We start from the raw sequence: 20631 nt of genomic DNA, 5'->3' as shown, positions 1-20631 counted from the left end.
GCTTGGCACATACTATCCTGGGAACAGTATTGATGTAGGAAACATAGAAGGTTCCATTTCCAAGCTCTCAGAAAACATAAAGAAGCATAAAAGCTGGAAGTGATTATTAAATTATATTCTTCTTGCAGATCAAGTGAATATGAAGTCATGACAACCACTCTGATTCGTCAAGAACAGCAGAAAGCTGAGTAGCGCAAGCAATGTGACAGGACATCATCATCATCATCACTATTTATTTATTTATATAGCACCACTAATTCTGCAGCGCTGTACAGAGAACTCATTCACATCAATCCCTGCCCCATTGGAGCTTACAGTCTAAATTCCCTAATACATACACACACAAACAGAGAGAGAGAGAGAGAGAGACTAGGGTCAATTTTGCTAGCAGTCAATTAACCTACTAGAATGTTTTTGGAGTGTGGGAGGAAACCGGAGCACCTGGAGGAAACCCACGCAAACACAGGGAGAACATACAAACTCCAAACAGATAAGGGCATGGTCGGGATTGAACTCATGATCCCAGCGCTGTTAGTCAGAAGTGCTAACCACTAAGCCACAGTGCTGCCCCTATGACATGTAGACATGTCACACTGATAAAGAATTTGAACATATCTTTCGAAATTCTGTTGGAGCTAATAATAAGGGACTACCCATAGCTAATTAATTAATTGGACAATGTACATATTTTGTATGGTATTGGGTGCATTAGACGAAATGCTTAGGAGTTTCCAGTTAAGTGTTATTTCACTAATATGGAGCACTATACCTCAAGTATAATAAATAGCATCTAAAGATGACTCATGTCTTTCCCCACTATCCCTTGGATTCCCTTTCTTACTACATTTTGGAGAAGTGCTACTAACATGATGATAAAAGGAAACTGTCAGAGGTCATGTTTGTCTGCATGACGCTATTACAGAAAAGCAGCAATTATTTGCTTTTTCCCATCTGTGGACAACAGATTTCCTGAAAAAAGATCCCATAACTATGTATTTCTCATCACAATGAGCCTTGTAATATGGATACCTGTGTTCAACGTATCCTTTAAAAAGAGTCTGGTAATATAGATATTTATCAGTAGTATAACTTGGCATTTTAGCATTTCCATTCTTAGGCAATATGTTCTTATTCATTGAGTTACATATGAAACAACACAATGCATTTAAAGCCATTGACGCTTTAAATTTTCACTGCAAACTCACCGAATAGCGTCGAGTTGAAAAAAATTGCCACTTAATACATTTACCTCCCAGTCTGTATCATACGTGCATTTTATTATTATATTGCTATAACCTACAATACAGTTTCTTCTACTTTCCCTGCATTCATGTTAATATTACTGTGTCCAGCAAATAAAATATTTTACATTGGTTAAGGTGGCTTCTATGGGTATAAGTAATGTTGCATTAAATAGCATCTAGTAATATTTTACTAACCATTCCTAGTATAAGCAATACAACTTTATTCCCAAGCATCTTGGCTATATTCTCTAATATACTCATTATTTACTAGCACTTAAAAGTTAATACCATAAAACCTGGACAACTTGCCACATAAAGTCCCAAATTACTTTAAAACACTATAGCAAACAAGACATTCTAACACCGTGTTGAGTAATGGCTATTTTTTAATATTGGCCCAATGTCAGTAGTTTGTATTAAAGCAAACAGAACTTTTCTCGCTTGACATAGTGATGCGACTGTGATGGGTGATTTCTATACAATGATCGCCCTCTCAAGACAGAAATACTTTGTAACAATAAATGTTGCAATCGTTTGAGACTTTATTTTCATGTTCAAAACATTCCTCTAGAGTAGCTAACTAAGGGTTTTAGATAGCTTGGCAGGTTTACTTTTAAATTAGACCATATATAACCAGGGGCAAACGCATGATTTTTAAGGGGGGGTTTCCTTCCCCCCCAAAAAAAAATAGAGAGAGAGAGCTGCTGCGCATGCGGCCGCGCATGAGCAGCAGCTCCATTTTGGCGATGCTGTACCGTACAGCAGCCGCGGCGCTGTCAAAGAAGCGTCCGCGGCAGCACCGGCTGCGGCTGCTGTACAGTACAGGGCAATGTTTAGTGCCCATTCGTTTGCAGAGTGGAGGGGTTTCTGGAGAACCAGAAACCCCCCCCTGTGTGCGCCCCTGATAACATAGGTATAAATCAAAAATCTATAACAGAGGGACATATGAACTGTATACATATCAGTATTGCAACAGATAAGTTATTATTATTACTTTTAATCTGTATTTATACACCAACATATAATGGAAGGCTGTACAGAAAATATTTATTCATTCACATCAGTTAATGCCACATTGGAGCTTACAGTCTACATTCTCTACCACACAAACTCTAGGGATATTTTGCCTGATGCCATGTAATCTACTAGAACGTTTTTGGACTATGGAAAGAAACTGTGACACCCAGAAGAAACCCGCATAAACACAGAGCATACAAACGTCACACACATAGTGCCTGGTCAGAATCAAACCCATGGTCCCAGTGCGAATGCAAATGTAGGCATAGTAAATGTTCATTGCAAGAACTTAGCTATTGGTATTGGTATTCCTATCTTATGTCTTCAGACTATACGTGTTTTGTAATTGTAGACTTTAAGTAATATAATACAATTAAAGGGCTCTGACAGGTCTGCAAAGTACAAATATAAATCACAGTGGGCCCAACCTGGGCAGGACCAGCGGTACCACTTGGAGAAAGGTAAACACAATAGGGCACAAGCCTGTTTTCTCATTTTCCTTTATCTAAACATGCATATTGTATACTAGACTGCCTCCCACCCAGATACTATGTCTGTAGGTGCGGGGGCTGTGGATGGCCTTTCCTAAATCCTGCCTTGTCTCCTGCAATCCCAGACTTTCCCATGCATGCCATCAATAATTCATGCACGGTATGTAGCGACCAACAGCAACACTGAGAAACACTGAGAGGTTTGAATGCCAGTGACAACTCCTCACTATTTTCCAGATACCAAAAATAAATAAGGCCAGAAAAATTCTTTGTAAAACGCTTTGTAAAATTGTACATGATATACAAAACCAATTAAACAAATACAATGGTATGGACATTTTCTAGTTTATTTTAGTCTAATAGAAAAAGCAGCATTAACCCACCACACTCTACAATGAAATAAATAAGGAATTTAATCCAGATACTTTGCATTAACTTATAATCATTTTCTTTTTCACAGCACAATAGCAAACTTAATATAAAATGTGGTGGTTTTTTTGCGGTGTTATATAACAAATGTGCAAACATATAAATGGAATACTTTTTATATGAGTAATAAGTCCTGAAGTCAAACTAATCCAGATCTCAACAGTCTCGGTAAACAGAAAGACCTGTGATACACCTGAAGGCACCTTTCGGCGTGCTCTCCTTGACATCTGTGCTGTAGTGAGCCAGTGATGGCTGGGATATAAGGAGCTGTCACTCAGGAAAGAGTTGTGTACATTCCACTATATACAATGTTCTGTCTAACTGTCCACTGACAGCTGAAAGAGCATCATGGCTTCAGGGCCATGCTAATAACTAACCGTATCAAACGTATTTAAGGAGCTTATCCAAAGTTCAAGATGAAGTGTGTGTGTGAAAAAATAAGTGTTTAATCTTAACTAATATTACTTTGATGAGGGGATAGTAGACGTTTCTTCTTAAAAAAGCAAAAAACAAAAAACAGGGAGTAGATGCATGCAATGCTTGATAAATAGAGTGATATACAAGTACCTAAATCTAACTGTAAGAAAGTTAAGAGGAGCAGAAAAAACTATTATATTGTAAATACACATACATAAATATTTTGTACACCTTTTACTTCCTTGAAATGTTTGTTACCACCAACTTTCTACAAACTTTTATATACAGGAGATAATAGGAGATGCAAAAATGCTAGCCAATTGCCTTGAGCTTTGACAGAATGCCGATATGTACCTGTAAAACAATCAGAATGACAGGAGGCAAGCAGAGAATAAAGAAGAATGGAACACCAGGGTTTCCTACCTTTCAATCCAAACTTGGAGTGTCTTCCAAACTTTAAGATTATTAACATTATCACCAGACCAGTGCAAACCAGTGCTGCAATGCCAACCACAACATAAACCTGCAAAATTAAAAAGAATATCAGATGCCTGACACATGCAAAATTATTAGTCTACCCTAAACATTGTTTACTTCTGCTATCTGCTTAAAAGTAAATCAATGAATAACCCCACTTGGTAGCACCTAAGAAAGCTGCATAACTGTCAAGGATCTCCCTTCTATAGCTCTTAAATGACAAAGTTCCCTGGATAATGGTTAGTGAGTTGCCAGCATACGCTGAAGTAAACAAAATGCCTTAGAGGAACATGTATCTCCTATAGGCCCACTCTTTTGTTGCTAGATGAGTCCGGACTTTCTAAACATGTCATGCCCCCTTCTTTACCCTGTTTTCTTTATTATTTTAATCTTGTCAGTGTCAACTGAACAGTTATTAATCAGTTGTATTTGAAAACCAATAGGAGATTATTGAAAGATAATTTGTGCTCAAATTAATAGTAGAAGTGTACATTAATTTGCTTCATAAAACGAAGCAAGCAGGTTAAAGTGAAGAATGGGTGATGCCAGACTGGTAAGGTAATGTGCACAGCATCTATTCTGAACAAACTGGAACTGACCATTCCCTTATCATCTCCCATCTCAGCTATTGCAATATTCTCCTATCTCTCACCCATATCTCTCTGTATCAATCCATCCTTCAAATCAATAAAACATTTCTGAAAACCCATAAATTTACTGGAGCCTAACCCACTTATACTACCCCCACTGACACATTCTTTCCATTGCCCCGCTCTACTATTGTCCACCTAGATTATAAGCTCTCACATGAGCATGGCCCTCCCTACCCTTGTTTTCATGTTTGCATTTATTTTGTCTACCTTGTCCCTGTTTTTCCCCACTGTATGGTGCTGCAGAACACTGTGTCTCTTTACACAACACTATGGGCCACAGTCATTAAGGAGAGCAAAGTATAGAAAAGCAGTAACTTTGCACCTGGGCAAAACCATGTTGCATTATAGGGGAGGTAAATTTAAAATGTGAGGACAGATTTATAATTGGGGTAGGGCATGTCCTAGATCAACTTTATATTTCAGTGTAAAAACAAAGCTATCAAGTATTTGTGTGCTAGATGAAAAAACAGCCAGTATTTAACTTATGTGCAAAATAATAAACTAATTTGCACCCCTTGCATTGTAACATGGTTTGTCCAGGAGAACTTTAACTCCTCTTTATGTCTTACTTTCCTTAATGACTCAGGCCCTATATTTATATAGTCTTAGAGCGCCTGGCTATCTTTTTTTTTTGTTTTCACATACAAAGTGGTCTTAATGGTCCTGGCTGCACTTCTCAATTGATTGTATTCACTTGTACACATTTCATTAATTTAAAGAGGCTGACCGTGGTTTCACTTATTTCTACTATATACATGTCTGATCGTTAGAGGGAGAGTGATAGAGACACAATTATTTACTATTATTCTTCTATTCTAAACCCATATTTATATGAATGTATTTATCATATACTGTACTTACTGTAATGCTGTCCTCATTGCCTTCGTTGGAAACATCTGTAGAAGTAACCCCATTTCCATTGTCTGTACTGGTTCCTCCCATATCATTAGAGGTGGTTTCATAATCTTAAAACAGAGAAAAGAATCACATTATCAACAAATAATTTAGTTGTCAGTTTGTGAATCAAATATCATATACAAATAAATGAATGTTAACCATAAATAGGCATCTATATCTTATGTTTCCCCTTAGGGTGGCATCAGATGGGTTCTGTTCGCGTTAGTGGTTTCCCAGCTAGAAAAAGTAGTAGCACTAACAGCGCTAAAACGCTCCCAAGCTCGCACATTTAAGCGAACAGGGAGAACTTAACACATCACATTAAGCTCTGAAAATACTACATGCAATGTTTTCCGAGTGTGATCGTTCCCTTTTGACAAGAAGCGTTCCCCTTTCACACCCATGTGTCAGCATGGAGGCAATGAAGTGCTAGGAATGTTAGCACTTTTCTAACTGGAAAAGTGATTACGTTGAACGTGCCTGTCTGACACCATCCTTAGTATGTGGGATGTTACAAAGCATTTAAGGGAAACTGTTACTGTAGATTCTAAAATAGTCTACTCTAAACTCAATTTGAAACTAAATAATAGAAAAACCTAAAATGAAAATAAGTAACAGAGATTTACAATTTTAAAGAGTTTGTAGTGTGATGATCAAACTTTCTTGCAAGGCAGAAATAGTGACATGTTTCCAATATCCAAGAAGTCATCTAAAATGGTGTATGTTGTTTGTTTGATTAACTGAGCTAATTAGAAACTGGTGGTTAGTTTAATTGAGCATTAACCAGTAGGTTAAAGTAATTTACATTATTTGTTCACGTACTACTTGAACTGGGAAGGAGTAGAAAGAGGTATTTGGACGTAGAAATATGGATGACTAAGCAATATTAGTTAATGAATTATTTATTTTTAAATCAATGTTTTTAGTCAGTGTTTAGCATATTAAGCCCATAAATAGTTCGTTATGATTATGTTGAAAAACAAAATAGTTATATTTCACCGTTTTGGTTTCTCAGGAGCATGTGATTGATTGAGGGGAGAGTTAAACACCTCTGTTTAACTTTTTTATTAATGATCATATGACAAAGTAACACATCACAACACAAGACTTGCTAACAGTTAACACACAAGTCTGAACAACGCTAAAAGGGAGGAACATGACAATAATCTCTTATGTCTTAATACAAATCAAAAACTGTAAATCACTGTATTTTAATTTCATTATTTATGCAAATAAATTATTCCAGAGAGACTCTGTACAAGTACTTTGGCAACATGCAAGGTTCTGTGTGTGCTGAAATTATGAAATGAAGTACTGTATATGGCTTTTAAAATCCAAGTTAAAACATTTAAAATACTCCTTTAAGGTACATAAAAAGTAAACTGTAAATCATCAATGATGTTACATATTTCTATTAAAGCAACTGCCGCCCAGGTGATTTGTTTTCCCATTCCTAAGCACATGGTAACATGCAAGATTTGTAAATTTAGTTTCTGACAAAAAAATGCGTTTTAATAAAAATATAAATAAAAAGGGAAGAAAGGACAACCCTCTGTTGAACTACTGCTCAGCTGAACAAATAATGTGCTAGCCCAACAGCACAATGACGGCTCTGGAAAACTCAGTGGGTAGGCTAAATGAATAGATGGTAATGGGCTCCACTATGCCCACCTCCCAGTAATAATGGTACACATAGACGGATGCAATCACTAACATCAGGGTTCTCCATCAAGATTGATCAATTATAACCTGTTTTATGTGAATTTTTTGTTGTTTGTATATATAAATAGCTAATTTTATTAAAATTGCTGAATAAATTGATGTGAGAATAACTTAATTCTTACTAGTTTAGGAGAGTTTAGGAGGGTGGCTGAGTATCATGGAATTGTGGGGAATTTAGGTCAGGATTGCCAACTCAGCCCTTTAATTACTAAAACACAGTAACTAAAAGGGTGAACTAGCAACCCAAACTTAGCATCAAATGATGCCCATATGTGATTAAGTCCAATATAAAACATTCAAACTATAATATAAAAAGAAAATTATAGTATTAAAAAATATACAGTGTGGGGTCACTAACAAAGAGGAAGCCTGGAAACCGCTTCAGTGGATGAGCACATGCATACTAAGCACAGTCATGTTCCTTCTGCCCATGTGATATGTGTGATTGTTACAGGTTGGAAGGCGGAACTCAACGCCAACAAATGTCTTGCACTGGTGAAACTATCACCAGTAAGCATGCTCCTTTATCATTTGGCCTACCCATACTTGATTTAAATGTTTATGCTTTACTCCCACTTTATTGCTTGTTTTTCACTCATTAATTTTTTGAAAAACCCCTTCTCTTTTGTTAAATATTATCATTTACAAACTCATATCTACGTGTTTTTCTTCTGCCAGTTTTGTTCCTGAATGACCTAAGAGACTTCATACAATGTCATGACAGGAACTGCTTTTTGACCCTTTCACAGTTGTCTAAGTCTCAGGTTATTTGGTGGTGAGCTGAAAATCAGAAACACCTTCATAGATGTTTAATTTCCACCCTTGCCAACTCATCTAAATGTCTCATTCCGCAAACTAGAACCTGTATTGTGCTTAGTAAAACAAATCACTTGGGAACATACACGATCCCTCCATGTTTGTCCAAATGTAAAATATAGTCAGCCCTCATTTTACAGTGGATATCGGGGCACTGTTCCATGGAAACCTCTTGAGAAATACATTTCATGATGGCACAATAACCCTCAAATGAATGTTAGTATGTTAATGAAGTAACTATTCATTATTATAGGCTACTGATACATTAAACAATATATACTGCTGTGCTATACAAGACAAAAATACGTAATAGGCTTTACACAGGGTTACCCTATATAAATATGGATACATGCATATGTTACAACATCCCGAAAGATCTAAAAGGCTTATTAAAATATAATATCATATTCATTCATTTTAGAGAGACAAATTTAAAACTGTGTCTACATTGCACTGTAAGCCTATAAATATAATTAAATGCACTACATTATATAGCTAATATCAAGTCTCTTCTATTCTATATTATTATGTTTGGTCAAACATGGACTTATCCTTTCTTCTGATCACCCTGTAATCAAATTAGTCCTATTTGACAGATTTGTGGGTGACCAAATTTGGTGGCTCCAAGTGCTTGGTATTAAGCCCAAACCATTGGTTAACATGGCTGTTGTTACATTGACAGATGACAGTCATGGATTAACTGGATTTTCAGGCAGTCCTGATTGAAATCAGATTAATGCTGGTGATCCACAGTGTGGGTCATTTTTGGTCCCTGTGCACAGTAATTTGTGGCAACTTTAGTCTATAACAGCCAAACTAAATGTCCCATTTGCTGAATTGCCCAAAAAAATTGAATTAAAATAGTTCTCAGTTTTAATATAAATGAAACAACAAATGAAAAGTGAAATATAACCCTAGGCACAATTACAAGCAAAGGATCAGACGGCACTAGGAGAAATACCTTCGCAATAACCAATTAAATTGATTCATTTCTACCAATTAAATATTTCAAATATGCAGTTTCTGTTAACTATTACCATCATCATCATCATCATAACCATCAGAGACAAACTTTACTGACACGTGACAAACTGACAACAAAATCAAAATGCTGTAAAGCATAGACATGGGTATAATGAGTGCTCCGTCCACTCTCGCCAATATATTAAGACTACTGCAAAACTGTGCATATCTGCAAAAGTATTAAATCAGTCTATAAAACAATGCATGACATGTTACTGTTGTGAGAGATATACTAGTTATATTCACAATTTTTAAATGGGGTACACAGATAAGGGGTCAGGAGAGGACATTTCTTAGATTTACAAAAGTACTAAAAAAGTACTAAAAAAAGTGCACAACAAGACTGATATAAAGTTGGTCTCATGTAACCATGTTTATACTGTACTCTTCTGTACTTGGTCAATGTTAGATCACCCCTTCCCTTCCCTGTCTTGCGTCTCCAGGCTCAGATGGGTGTAACTGCCAGAACTGTAAATGCACATATACCTGTGCCCACTGTCTGGTCATGCACAGGGTGACATCATAATCTAGATAGTGAAGTCAGATTTAAAAGTTAATTGTCAAAGTCATCAGGTTGAATTTAGGAATTTGGGGGCACACCGTTAAGACAGACTGTTGCACTCCTAAAACCTTCCCAAGTAAAAGGGTTTGTTGGAAGTGACATTGGATAAAAATACACATTTTAGAATAGCCTCAACTATTTAGCTGCATTAATCAAAATTTCCTAAGTAAATCAACACACACTTGTACATCAATGTACCCCCTTTCTTTCATTGGCTTTAATTACATTGATTGGGGGGGTCATTGACAAAACAAAAAGTAGCTATATGCGCGCAACATCCAATTGTCCTCAGCACCTATGTTTATGTCCATTACAACTGCACTTTGCAGTTATATACATATATTTGTAGGGCAACATGATGTCCTCTGCAAAGAAGCAGTTTTGTGGTTTTTTTTTAACTCTGGATGATAGACCCCATTTGGGGAACCTTTTATGCATAACTATCCAATCACAATTAAGCATCTGCCTGGCTTAACTTGACAGAAGAAGAAGGTTTTATTTTGAGGATCCAACAAGCAATATAGTAGGATAAATTGTGAAAAGTTCAATTTAAAGAGAAAAATAGGCAATTCTTTAACTTGACTTTCCCATTTACAGCCCATGCACATTGAAGTCACAGACCATAAAGAGCAAAGATCATGATCGTCACAGCAAATGCGGTACAAAGTACAAACGGGCAAGTCCAGTGCAAAAACAATGCATGTTCGTATACACATTGTAATTGTAATATATTTTTTCCAACTTAAATGGCAGACAATGGTTCCTATAATAATTGTTATTATTTTATCCATTGCTATAAATGATTTATTTCATCCATATAACACAGCAGTAAGAGAAACAAAATTATGTTTTGGTGAGCAATGAGAAATGATGATCGTGTCTAAAGCAAAGTCATATGCAACTAGTTTAAGTTTTATTATATGTTTTGTCCCACTCACCCACCCAGTTCATAATAGAAATAATACTTTATATGTACCATAAAATCCAGGGTCAGTAATTGGACCACCTAAAACAGAAAAAAAAACAAAAAAGGAAGAAAGAGAAAATATGTGAGTATAATCACATGTTCTATTATACTTAATTATTATTATTATTACTATTATTTATTATTATTTTTCAATACATAGCAGTGCAATACCGTGTTGTAAAGCCCCACGGGCACTTTTGATACCAGTAATGTTTATAACTAATGGGCTACGGCACAAAAAAAATGAATCATTGATTCATATTTCATTTGTCACATTGTCCTTTTTAATTCCACATGTATCAACTCTGTGCGAACATTTCAATCTGCAGCTGCACTGAACCATTCCAATTGACAGATCACAGATCTGTGGAGCAAGGAGGTAGAGATTAGCAGGCTGTAAAGTGTTATCTTATACTGATTTGATGTGAAACTCTTAAAGATACCTGTTGAGAACATGCTAGTATTGATATTGGAGTTGCTTCTGAATCTGAGCACTTAAATCTGTCCACGTGACTGTTAACACCTGGAACCTAGTGATTGACATAAATACATTCTTTGTTCTGTAGTCTACTGTATACAAGAACTCCACCTGAGGGAATTTGGTATATTGCTGGTTTGAACATGGTTTTATAAGGAGAAAGCTCCGCTTATATTGTTTTTTGTTGTTGTTTCCATTACATTTATGTTGGGCACACATGCAATCCCAGCAATGTCTATTCCCCATTGGGATACTAGGAAAACCAAAACAGGAAGTGAGCTTCAGGAAAAATGAGCAAAGTTGAGGAGAAATTTTATCAAGGCAGAAGCAGCCATTTTGCAGAGGTGAGAAGTTCCAACCATGCAATCTTCAAGTTCCACTTTTATTTCACTTTCCTCCACAATGCAATTTATGGAAAAGGGCTTGGATGACTGTTGTCAATTCATTCTGTCGGGTATGGTTGGGCTAGGACTGGTAACACTTAAGACCAAATTCTACTTGTGCCATGTGTGCAGTTTCATGGCCATATGTAGAAAGAATTTTGAAAATGTCACTAATCTCTAGTGTCACTTTCAGGAGCAGTGTGCAGCTTACTAATTGTAGCCAGCAGAATTAATGTCTGTATTTTCCCACAGAACTGAAGTAAAGTGGACTTGTTGCACACACAAAATGGAGGCATCCTTTTTGTAAACTGAACTTGTATGCGTTCAAACAAGAGAAATGTTCAAAACTGTTAAACAGAATATACTTCATTCTGTATTTGCCCTGTTGTTAGCCCTAACCTAAAGGCAGCAAATGCATTGTCTATCATCTTTCCAGTACAAAATGGCATTCTGCAAAATGTCGAAGCAAAATGGGAACTCACAGATTGCATTACCCGGAACTTTGCAACTTTAAAAAACAGCTTGTTCCACCGCAAAATTCAATTCACTGCAACTTTGTTCATCTCTAGTATGGACCATAACAGTTTGCTATTAATAAGGCCTGACTTATATTCATTAGACACCGGCTTCCTAGTGAGTTGATAAGCTACATGATCATGTTCAGTACACACAATGGCAGCCGAAAATGTGTGTAGGTGACAAGTCCAATTTAAGATGGAGAACTGAATTCTGAAATCTATGATTCTAAAGTATCTATGATTCTAAAATATCTAACATTCAGAAGATGAAAAACAGAAAAGCAGCATTGCTATTCAAGTAAAATACAGTCCAATGTCAGCACAAGGGGCCTGATTCATTGAGGATCTTAATAAAGGGGTGCAACTAATTTGCACCCCTTGCATTGTAACATGGTTTTGTCCAGGAGACTGAAATAAGAAGTTTCTCAAGTTTAAGATCCTTAATGAATCAGGCCCAAGATTTTTAATTACAAGTGAATTTTTTTATTTCTTGGGTATTGTTTTATTTTCATTTACAGCTAACAGAGTTCATCCTATAATTGTTTTACTTGATTTTAATGTATCTGTTTTATGTAATGCAGAACTTTAGCTGGTGTCAGTATGTTGTTTTTTGAAAAACAGAAGTCTAAAATGCTACTGTTTCCTTTGTAAGCCAAGTAGTACATTAATCTTCAGCTTTCCAAGTATTACTAAATAATAATTGTTTAGTTACAGCTGTGATATAATCTGTGACTCAAAAATAGTAATGGATTGGAAATGGTAAATGCTGTTATTACAAGTAAAATAGATTTTACCGAAAAAAATTATGATGCAAAACTAAATAAACAAATTAAAAATCATTAACCATAGAAAACATAAATGTTATACTTTATGCTTGACTGTGTAAATTGAACAACACTATGAATCATATTCTTCATTGTACTTTCTTATTCTGGCACTGATTCAATATGGAACATGCATCACCTCTCACAATACTGACAAAGACAGATAAAATCATTGGAATAAAATGTTTAAAATGAAGGCAATGAGATTATTTGATGTAGACGTGATGCATTTCATGATTGAAAAGAATGATACAAAAATGTATGTATGAAACTACAAATGTTGTACTCCCCAAAAGTATTAAAAGTCAGAGACATTTCTGGAAACATAAAGTATTTCTCAAACTTTACCCTGTTCCTGTGGTATGGGCATAAGAATGTATAACAAAAAAGATTATAAAAAGCAAAACTTTAACCTAATACCCAATTGGGCAACTTCAGAGTTCTCAATCTGTAGGAAGAAGAAATTGGAAGTCCCAAAGTTCTCCCTAAATATATCTAATGTCATTTAATTCTCTGGCCAAAGGGGAAGAGCAAAATAAATATAGTGTGTACTGTAAATAAATGACAAATCACATTGAAAGTGTTAAAATGTTGGCACTCACATTTTGATTGGTGAGATTAAAACACGAAGAAAGGATATTCTTCTTAATATATGTCAAACATGCTAGATTTGGGACTATGTAAAATACAAAAGGGTAAAAGTCATATTGCACATAAGTGATATGTGTATGACTCGTATTTAAATTAGCTAATGGGTTGTCCCTTGTCAGGTGAAAAGTGTCAGTGACAACCCAATTTTGTAATTTAAGTGACACTGAAGCTTGGCACTGAAATCATTTATCGTTACCATTTGCCAGCATAATCAATTTTTTTGGTTTCTTATTATTATTTTACAACATCTGACAAATAGTAATAATCATGCTAAATTGGTGCAGAATTACAGCATAATGTAAATTGTTCATGAAAAGTTACTTTCAAATAAATAAAAATTACTACAAGAAGTCCCTTTGCCCAGGACATGGAGTGGAATAAAAGTTGCCTTTAATCCTGCTGTGGATATATAATATATTGTACATTTTTCAAAAAGAAAAATTAGTGACTTTTTTTTTATTTTTTTTAAAGTCATTAATCATTATAATAACCATGCAAACTAATACACTTAAAGAATATTTTGAATGATAATTACTATTAATAATAATTCATACATGTCATTGCTACTTTAGTGGTTCTTTATCTTATAAAAATCTGTTTATTGAAGAATTTCAACAAATGGGTTGGGGAAGGACAGAGGAGGGCTGCCAAATTTTAGCCCAGCGGGCAAGACTCGGCTCAGAAGCCTATTGGGTACATTTTAAAGGGAAAAAATGCAGGTGGCCAAGTGAGCCAGCCCAAGGAGGCTCACTATGGGACTGACCCGGGGGGAGGGGGGAGTGATGCCCCCCCAGCCCAGCCTGCCCCTGGGGGAGGGATATAGAAAGGCAGAGCATATAACTCAACAGTAAAACATTACAGCATATTGTATAGAGAGCAGTTTCAGTATAAAAACACTATACCTAGATAACATTGAGTTGAGGCAGTTCAGATGGTCTGGGCTCCAGGCACATGTATTTACATGGGACAGAGGTGGAGAAGAGCGATTGTAGTCTAGCCAAGGAGACCAACCCAAACAAAATATAACTAGGGTGTTAGAAATAATGCAAGATATGCTCTCCATCCCATAGGTAAACCAAACTACCACCTTGATGGCAGAAAAAGTTGGGGATCCAGCCTTTTCCAGTGTGAGGAGATTTGTCATCTAACAGCATTAATTATATGCCAAATCAGACACTGAATGTGTTTATGGTATAAAGGAGGGAGCGCAGGAGGAGCAGTAATGAAAAAGAATGGGACATCTGCAACTTAATGATATCAAATACGCACACAAGAGAGCAGGGTGCCCTCCTGACTGCGGCGACTCCAACAGAGAGTCAAGGATAATTTTATAGATCCGCAATGGAACTAGGTACCAATGAAGAAACACATTAACAACGCTTTCATGGATACGCACGCAAGAGAAGGATGTTGCGACATTAGTTCTAATGCACATCTGTAGCTCAGGCTCAAGGGTCACATGTGTTTTTGTATGATTATCAATTGTTAGATATTATTGTAAAACAATTAAAAAAAACATGGATGATGCTGATAAATGACAACAATGACTGACAAAGTCAGGTATCAACATCATTTGTCATCATCAGCTGTCAGTTGAAGTGGAAGAAATGGGTTGACACTGTCAAGTGACAAAACCAGGTACCTGCACCCGTCATTAGTCTTAACAATAATGTGACTCATGCTTGACTGTGACATTTGATGACGTCCTAATATGCACACACTCGGATGGAACTAATCATAAAAAGTTTATTGAATGGCTAAAATAAAGTGTGCTTTGAAATGATGGGAAATAGATAGAATTAAGAGGAAGGATGCAAAAAGGCAAATAAGACCCTACTAACTATCATTGTTTGAAAATAATGTATAGGTTGTCTCATTTAAAGACAGTTAGTATGATTTAAAGCTAGTCTGGTAATTTGGAAATGCATAGAAAACTATTTTTATTCATGCTTATTTGGAACTTGCACAGGCTACCCACTGTGAAATCACTGCATTCTGAAGATGACAAAGGGCTCGATTTACTAAGCTGCGGGTTTGAAAAAGTGGAGATGTTGCCTATAGCAACCAATCAGATTCTAGCTTTCATTTATTTAGTACCTTCTACAAAATGACAGCTAGAATCTGATTGGTTGCTATAGGCAACATCCCCACTTTTTCAAACCCGCAGCTTAGTAAATCTAGCCCAAAGTGTTTTACCCTTACATATAACAAGGACAGCACTGCTAGTACACAGAACAATGTAGCTAGGAAAAGTGGGATAAAGATCATTAGTGAATTAACCTTCACATGGTTTCTGATTTGCATACAATGAAAAATATTTGGCAATTGTTCCTAACTTAAAATTTGCCTTAGATGAAATAATTATTTTGAAAAAAATTAATTAGGTATTAACTTTATTGGTATCGGCCAACTTATATTTCTCCATTCGAGTCTACGTATTACAGTAAATTAACACCAACTTTTTAAATGACTATAAAATTATAAAGGTGATGGAACAGTCGATACTGGCCAGTATTCACAAGAACAGAATTAAACCCTTCATCTTCTGAGATTAGTTTGAAATTAATGCACTTTACAATTCTGTTTTGTAATTAAGTTAACAGTACCAAAATATGCTAACAACATTTGATTATGACAGGCCACTGAGAATACCCCATTTTTTGCAAAGCTGTATTATATATCTGAGGCCTTTAGACCACCTTTGGCCCAGATCAGTGGCGGATCCAGGGGGGGATCGCCCCCCCTAGCAGGGGCTTGCTGCCGACAGCTGCACACTGTGCAGGTCCGTTCAGCAGTGACAGTGTGCTGCCCGGCTGCTCTGATTGTGTTTTAAACACAATCAGAGCAGCAGGACAGCACACTTTCACTGCTGAACGGACCTGCACATACTGTGCAGCCGCCGGCAGCCTTAGAACACAGAAAGGGGGCGAGGCCTAAATCGCCCCCCCTAAAATCGCCCCGGGTAGGGAAAATGTCTGGGTCCGCCCCTGGCCCAGATACTTCCTGAGATGCCTCTTCTAGGCTGGTTGGAGAGTCACTACCTTCCCATAACCATGCTACTTATGTCCCCATGAAAACTTTACCATTAGCAGCCACTCAAAAAGACTGTTTCTGAACCCTGAAAAGTTATTGTGCTGGTCGGAAGGAGATAAAATAGGAAAGTTTGTATACGCAAAGAAGATTTAAATTTATTTTTAATTTGGTACAGTGTATTTATTCATTAATATTAATATGCAGACTTATCTTATTTTTGTAACTCAATGTAATATTAATGCAGTAAGATTTTGGTTTTAAACTTAAAAAAATAAAATAGTTTATGCTGGCAGTTTGGGGCCCAATTAAATTGTGAAATAAGTAATTAAGTGCATAGTAATTAAGTGGAGTAATTAAGTGCATATGAAATCTGTACGATAATTTCTGGGCATCTTTGAATGGTTGATTGCAGCATTTGGGATACTTTTCTCAGGATATGTTTATTATTCGGCTGTGGGCTATCTGCTAAGGGCTTGGGTTGTATAATAGCGCACAATTTTATATATGAAATAAATGGAATATGATGTGTGATGTAAGAATGTCAGGTACAGGAGAAGATGTCGGTATTGTAAATAGACACTATATTTAAATACATTGCTGTGGTGAATGTACTGTTTCAGCTGAAATGTACATTATTTAAGTTTAATTTGTAAATGATAGAGATAAAACACTTGATAAAACTATCTAAGCCCTATCTATGTGGAAAAGTAAATGTGTATACACTAAAAGCAGATTCAAATAACATTGTTTATTACTATATTTACATTTCACATTTTGTTTTGATGTCTTTTCTGTGTTTTAATGTTTTTAGCATACAGGAAAGTAGCAGGACTGGCACAGAAAGCAACACGTAGTAGATCAGGATCACCTACACGATAACAGGTAGTGCCCAAGAAGAGCATAAGGGCCAAAACAACTAGAGTAGAATAAAATTCAGAAAATACCCATATATATTGAATTTGATAACTCAGCATTGTTTTAAAGACACACAAAATGTAAGGGCTTTGGGTAAAACCTACCTGTAACAACCTATCATTCTCTAGGCTGGTGGGCAAGTACAATAATTGCACAAATTGCCAGTGTTACTTCAGCACTATGCCATGTGCTCACAATAACTATGCAGATATAGCAATGCATTATGGGCTTAGATCTGTGCAGGATAATCATGGCAATGACTAACTTCTCTCATGAAGTGATAAATCAACAATAAGACTGCTTGTATCAACCAGCAATGCCCACTAAAGATATATATAGATATAATAAGATGCACCATCTTTCAGGGTGTTAAAAAGCATATGTACAGAAATGAGTGTGCCTTGAAGGCAACTTTTTTTTCCTGCAGATTGCAGGCATTCCCTATGCTTATGTCCTTTAAAGCGTTCCATTAAATAACAATAATTCAATCTAGTTGTTATAATCACCAGTATATCTGACATGAACATTTACAGTTTCTGTTTTATTTCTGTATTACTTAATAGTGTTTGCGATGAAACTGGTACATATGCGATCAGATTGAACATGTACATGTGATGTTGATGTAGGAAAATTTAGTCCACAATTGCAAAATAAATCACGTCCCAGGCGGTTAGTCATAAATAGATTTGTAAATCACTTTACTCTAGCTTGTTGTAAGTTACATATAACAAGTAGTGGGAAAGACAAGTAAACCTGATAATGAAAGATTCTAGAGTGATAAAAGTGTACTCACCATAATCAGGATTCTTCATGAACTGAGCCATAATTTTGCGCTCATCTTTCCCGTATTCATTCTCTGCACGTAAAGTATAAAACCCATTGTTCAAATGTGTTGGACTGTCTAATTGTAGGCAGCCATGGTGTTCACTCATGTTGTTGCTTGATTCATGAATTTTACTCCAAATAAAATCCGTTTCACTTAGAACATTTCCTTCATGAAACCATTGCAGTTTAGGGACAGGGTTACCCCTCACACTGAAAGGGATACACCAGTGATGGTCCAAAGTCGGGTAGTCTATCAGTGTGATGTTTGGTGGAACTGAAATGAATAGAGAACAGAAATAAACATATTTGTTGAAAGAGCAAGTAAATCTAAAAAAATATTGGACACTCATTGAGCGGTATAACACCGACACACATACAAAGAGGATTTATAGTGTGTCACGGGCTTTAAATTGCACTGGGTAACTGTTACCTCACTACAGGAATGTTGTTGTGTTCTCAGTTGTCATAATGGTGGTTATTTATTGACAAGGTGCAACATGTAAATGTGCAGTAATCCATTGCAGAAAACAAGGTAGTTCTACACTTACTTTCAGATATCATTGAACAGCACAATAGTTTGGAAACCAAGAGGCACTTATGGAGGTGCTTGACAAAACACCCAAAACAATTGCTGTTCACTGGTATCTGCAACTAAATATATCATTATTTTGATAAGTCAGCAGCAGCCTGAGTGTACATTTTACTTTGCACAATCCTTAATTTAATACCCTAAAAATGTTATTGTGTAGCAGAATTCTTCTGGATTGAAGCGGGGGGGGACTCATTGATGAGATTTGGCCCCGGTCCCCCAGCCGCATGATGATGTGATCATGTCATTTCATTGTGGGGCTAAAATGCCGCTTGACCTCTACATTGGGATCTCTGCTGGAGGGGAGATTTTTACATTTGACAAATATGATTACAGCCAGAAAAGGACGTAAAAGACTACTAAACCTAAAATATAAGTAGGCTTACTATAAGGAGCTACTAATAACGCTCACAAACTGCAAGTAAGCCAAACAACTACTGGTATTCAGTATAATGATTCAAAACATACTACCGTTCACAACTAAAGCTGAAAATAATAAAAAAACAAATGGCACAAATATCAGGCTCATTTAAGAACTAAGGGCCTGGTCATTAAGAAAAGCAAAGTATAAAAAAAGGAGTAACTTTGCACCTGGGCAAAACCATGTTGCACTGGAAGGGGAGATACATTTAAAATGTGTGGACGGATTTATAGTTGGGGTAGGGCATGTCCTAGATCAACTTTAAATTTCAGTGTAACAATAAAGTTATCAAGAATTTGTGTGCTACATGAAAAAAACACCATTGTTTAACTTATGTTCAAAATAATAATCTAATTTACACCCCTTGCATTGTAACATGGTTTGTCTCAGAGAACATTTACTCCTTTACTTTTTTTGCCTTACTTTCCTTATTGACTCAGGCCCTAAGTCTGGCTGGGCAGTCTATTCTAACTGAAGATGACTAACCCTTATACTCTCTGGCACAAACCTGTATTCTACGTCCAGGCCTGCTTCCACTAAACCTCAAATGGCTGAACATATTCTTAAAACCCTTGGTGTTTGGTCCTTGTGATCAGGGAAGCAACCAGTTTTAATACATTTTGGAGAGGGCATTTAGGAAAAATTCAGGAGCTATCCACTGATATTAATGTTTTCATAGTTTCAACATAAGTTCCATGGTACTTGCACAGTTCTTGCTAATTTGTAATACAATTATTGTAACATTACATAGCTGGAGAAAATTATTTTCAGACTGAGTTTTATCGGAACCCTGCCCTGTGACCATAGTACACCTGCTGATATAGCTACAGCCACCCACACTAAGCTCTGAGTTGCTTATATGTTATTCGGACTTGACTCCCATTTCCAGATTTGTAAAAAAATAATAAAGTTAAAAAAATATATAAAAAAATAGAAACAAATAAATAAATATATTTTAAAAAGTGGCTTTTTTTAATACTTAAGGTGTTTTTTTCCTGTTCTGAACCCCATCTATCACCATCCTGAGGTGGCAATATTGATAGGAGGACAGTGTCTTGTACTGCTGCTGTTCTTGTTAAATAGGCTTCCTCATGCTTGCCATAGGGAAGCTTTGCTAGAAGCCACTGATAAATAGACCCCTAAAAGTTCTAACTTAAGCAGTATGCTTTACACATAAAGGCATGTAGGCCCATTGATCTCTATAGTGAAACAAACATTAATGATAACCTGACTATTTTTAACATAACATAAGACATGATTTGGCAATTAAACAAGAAGG

General features: G+C 36.2%; 1 protein-coding gene across 3 annotated transcripts in view; it reads right to left on the bottom strand.

The window, feature by feature from the left end:
- Positions 1 to 20631, bottom strand: part of NTRK2 (neurotrophic receptor tyrosine kinase 2) — a 236592-nt gene that overhangs the window by 173797 nt on the left and 42164 nt on the right. For 2 of the 3 annotated variants that reach the window (XM_075211060.1, XM_075211061.1), the window contains exons 9-12: positions 18311 to 18616; positions 10725 to 10754; positions 5590 to 5693; positions 4022 to 4121 (exon numbers count right to left, since the gene is read on the bottom strand). In XM_075211060.1, the coding sequence (XP_075067161.1) occupies positions 4022 to 4121; positions 5590 to 5693; positions 10725 to 10754; positions 18311 to 18616 (540 nt within the window). The remainder of the gene's footprint in view (positions 1 to 4021; positions 4122 to 5589; positions 5694 to 10724; positions 10755 to 18310; positions 18617 to 20631) is intronic. The other variant, XM_075211062.1, reaches the window with a different exon arrangement.

This window comes from Mixophyes fleayi, chromosome 1 (assembly GCF_038048845.1).
Source record: "Mixophyes fleayi isolate aMixFle1 chromosome 1, aMixFle1.hap1, whole genome shotgun sequence".
Lineage (NCBI taxonomy): Eukaryota > Metazoa > Chordata > Amphibia > Anura > Limnodynastidae > Mixophyes > Mixophyes fleayi.
Note: the sequence above shows the minus strand (reverse complement) of the source record. Positions and strands in the feature narration are given on the sequence as shown.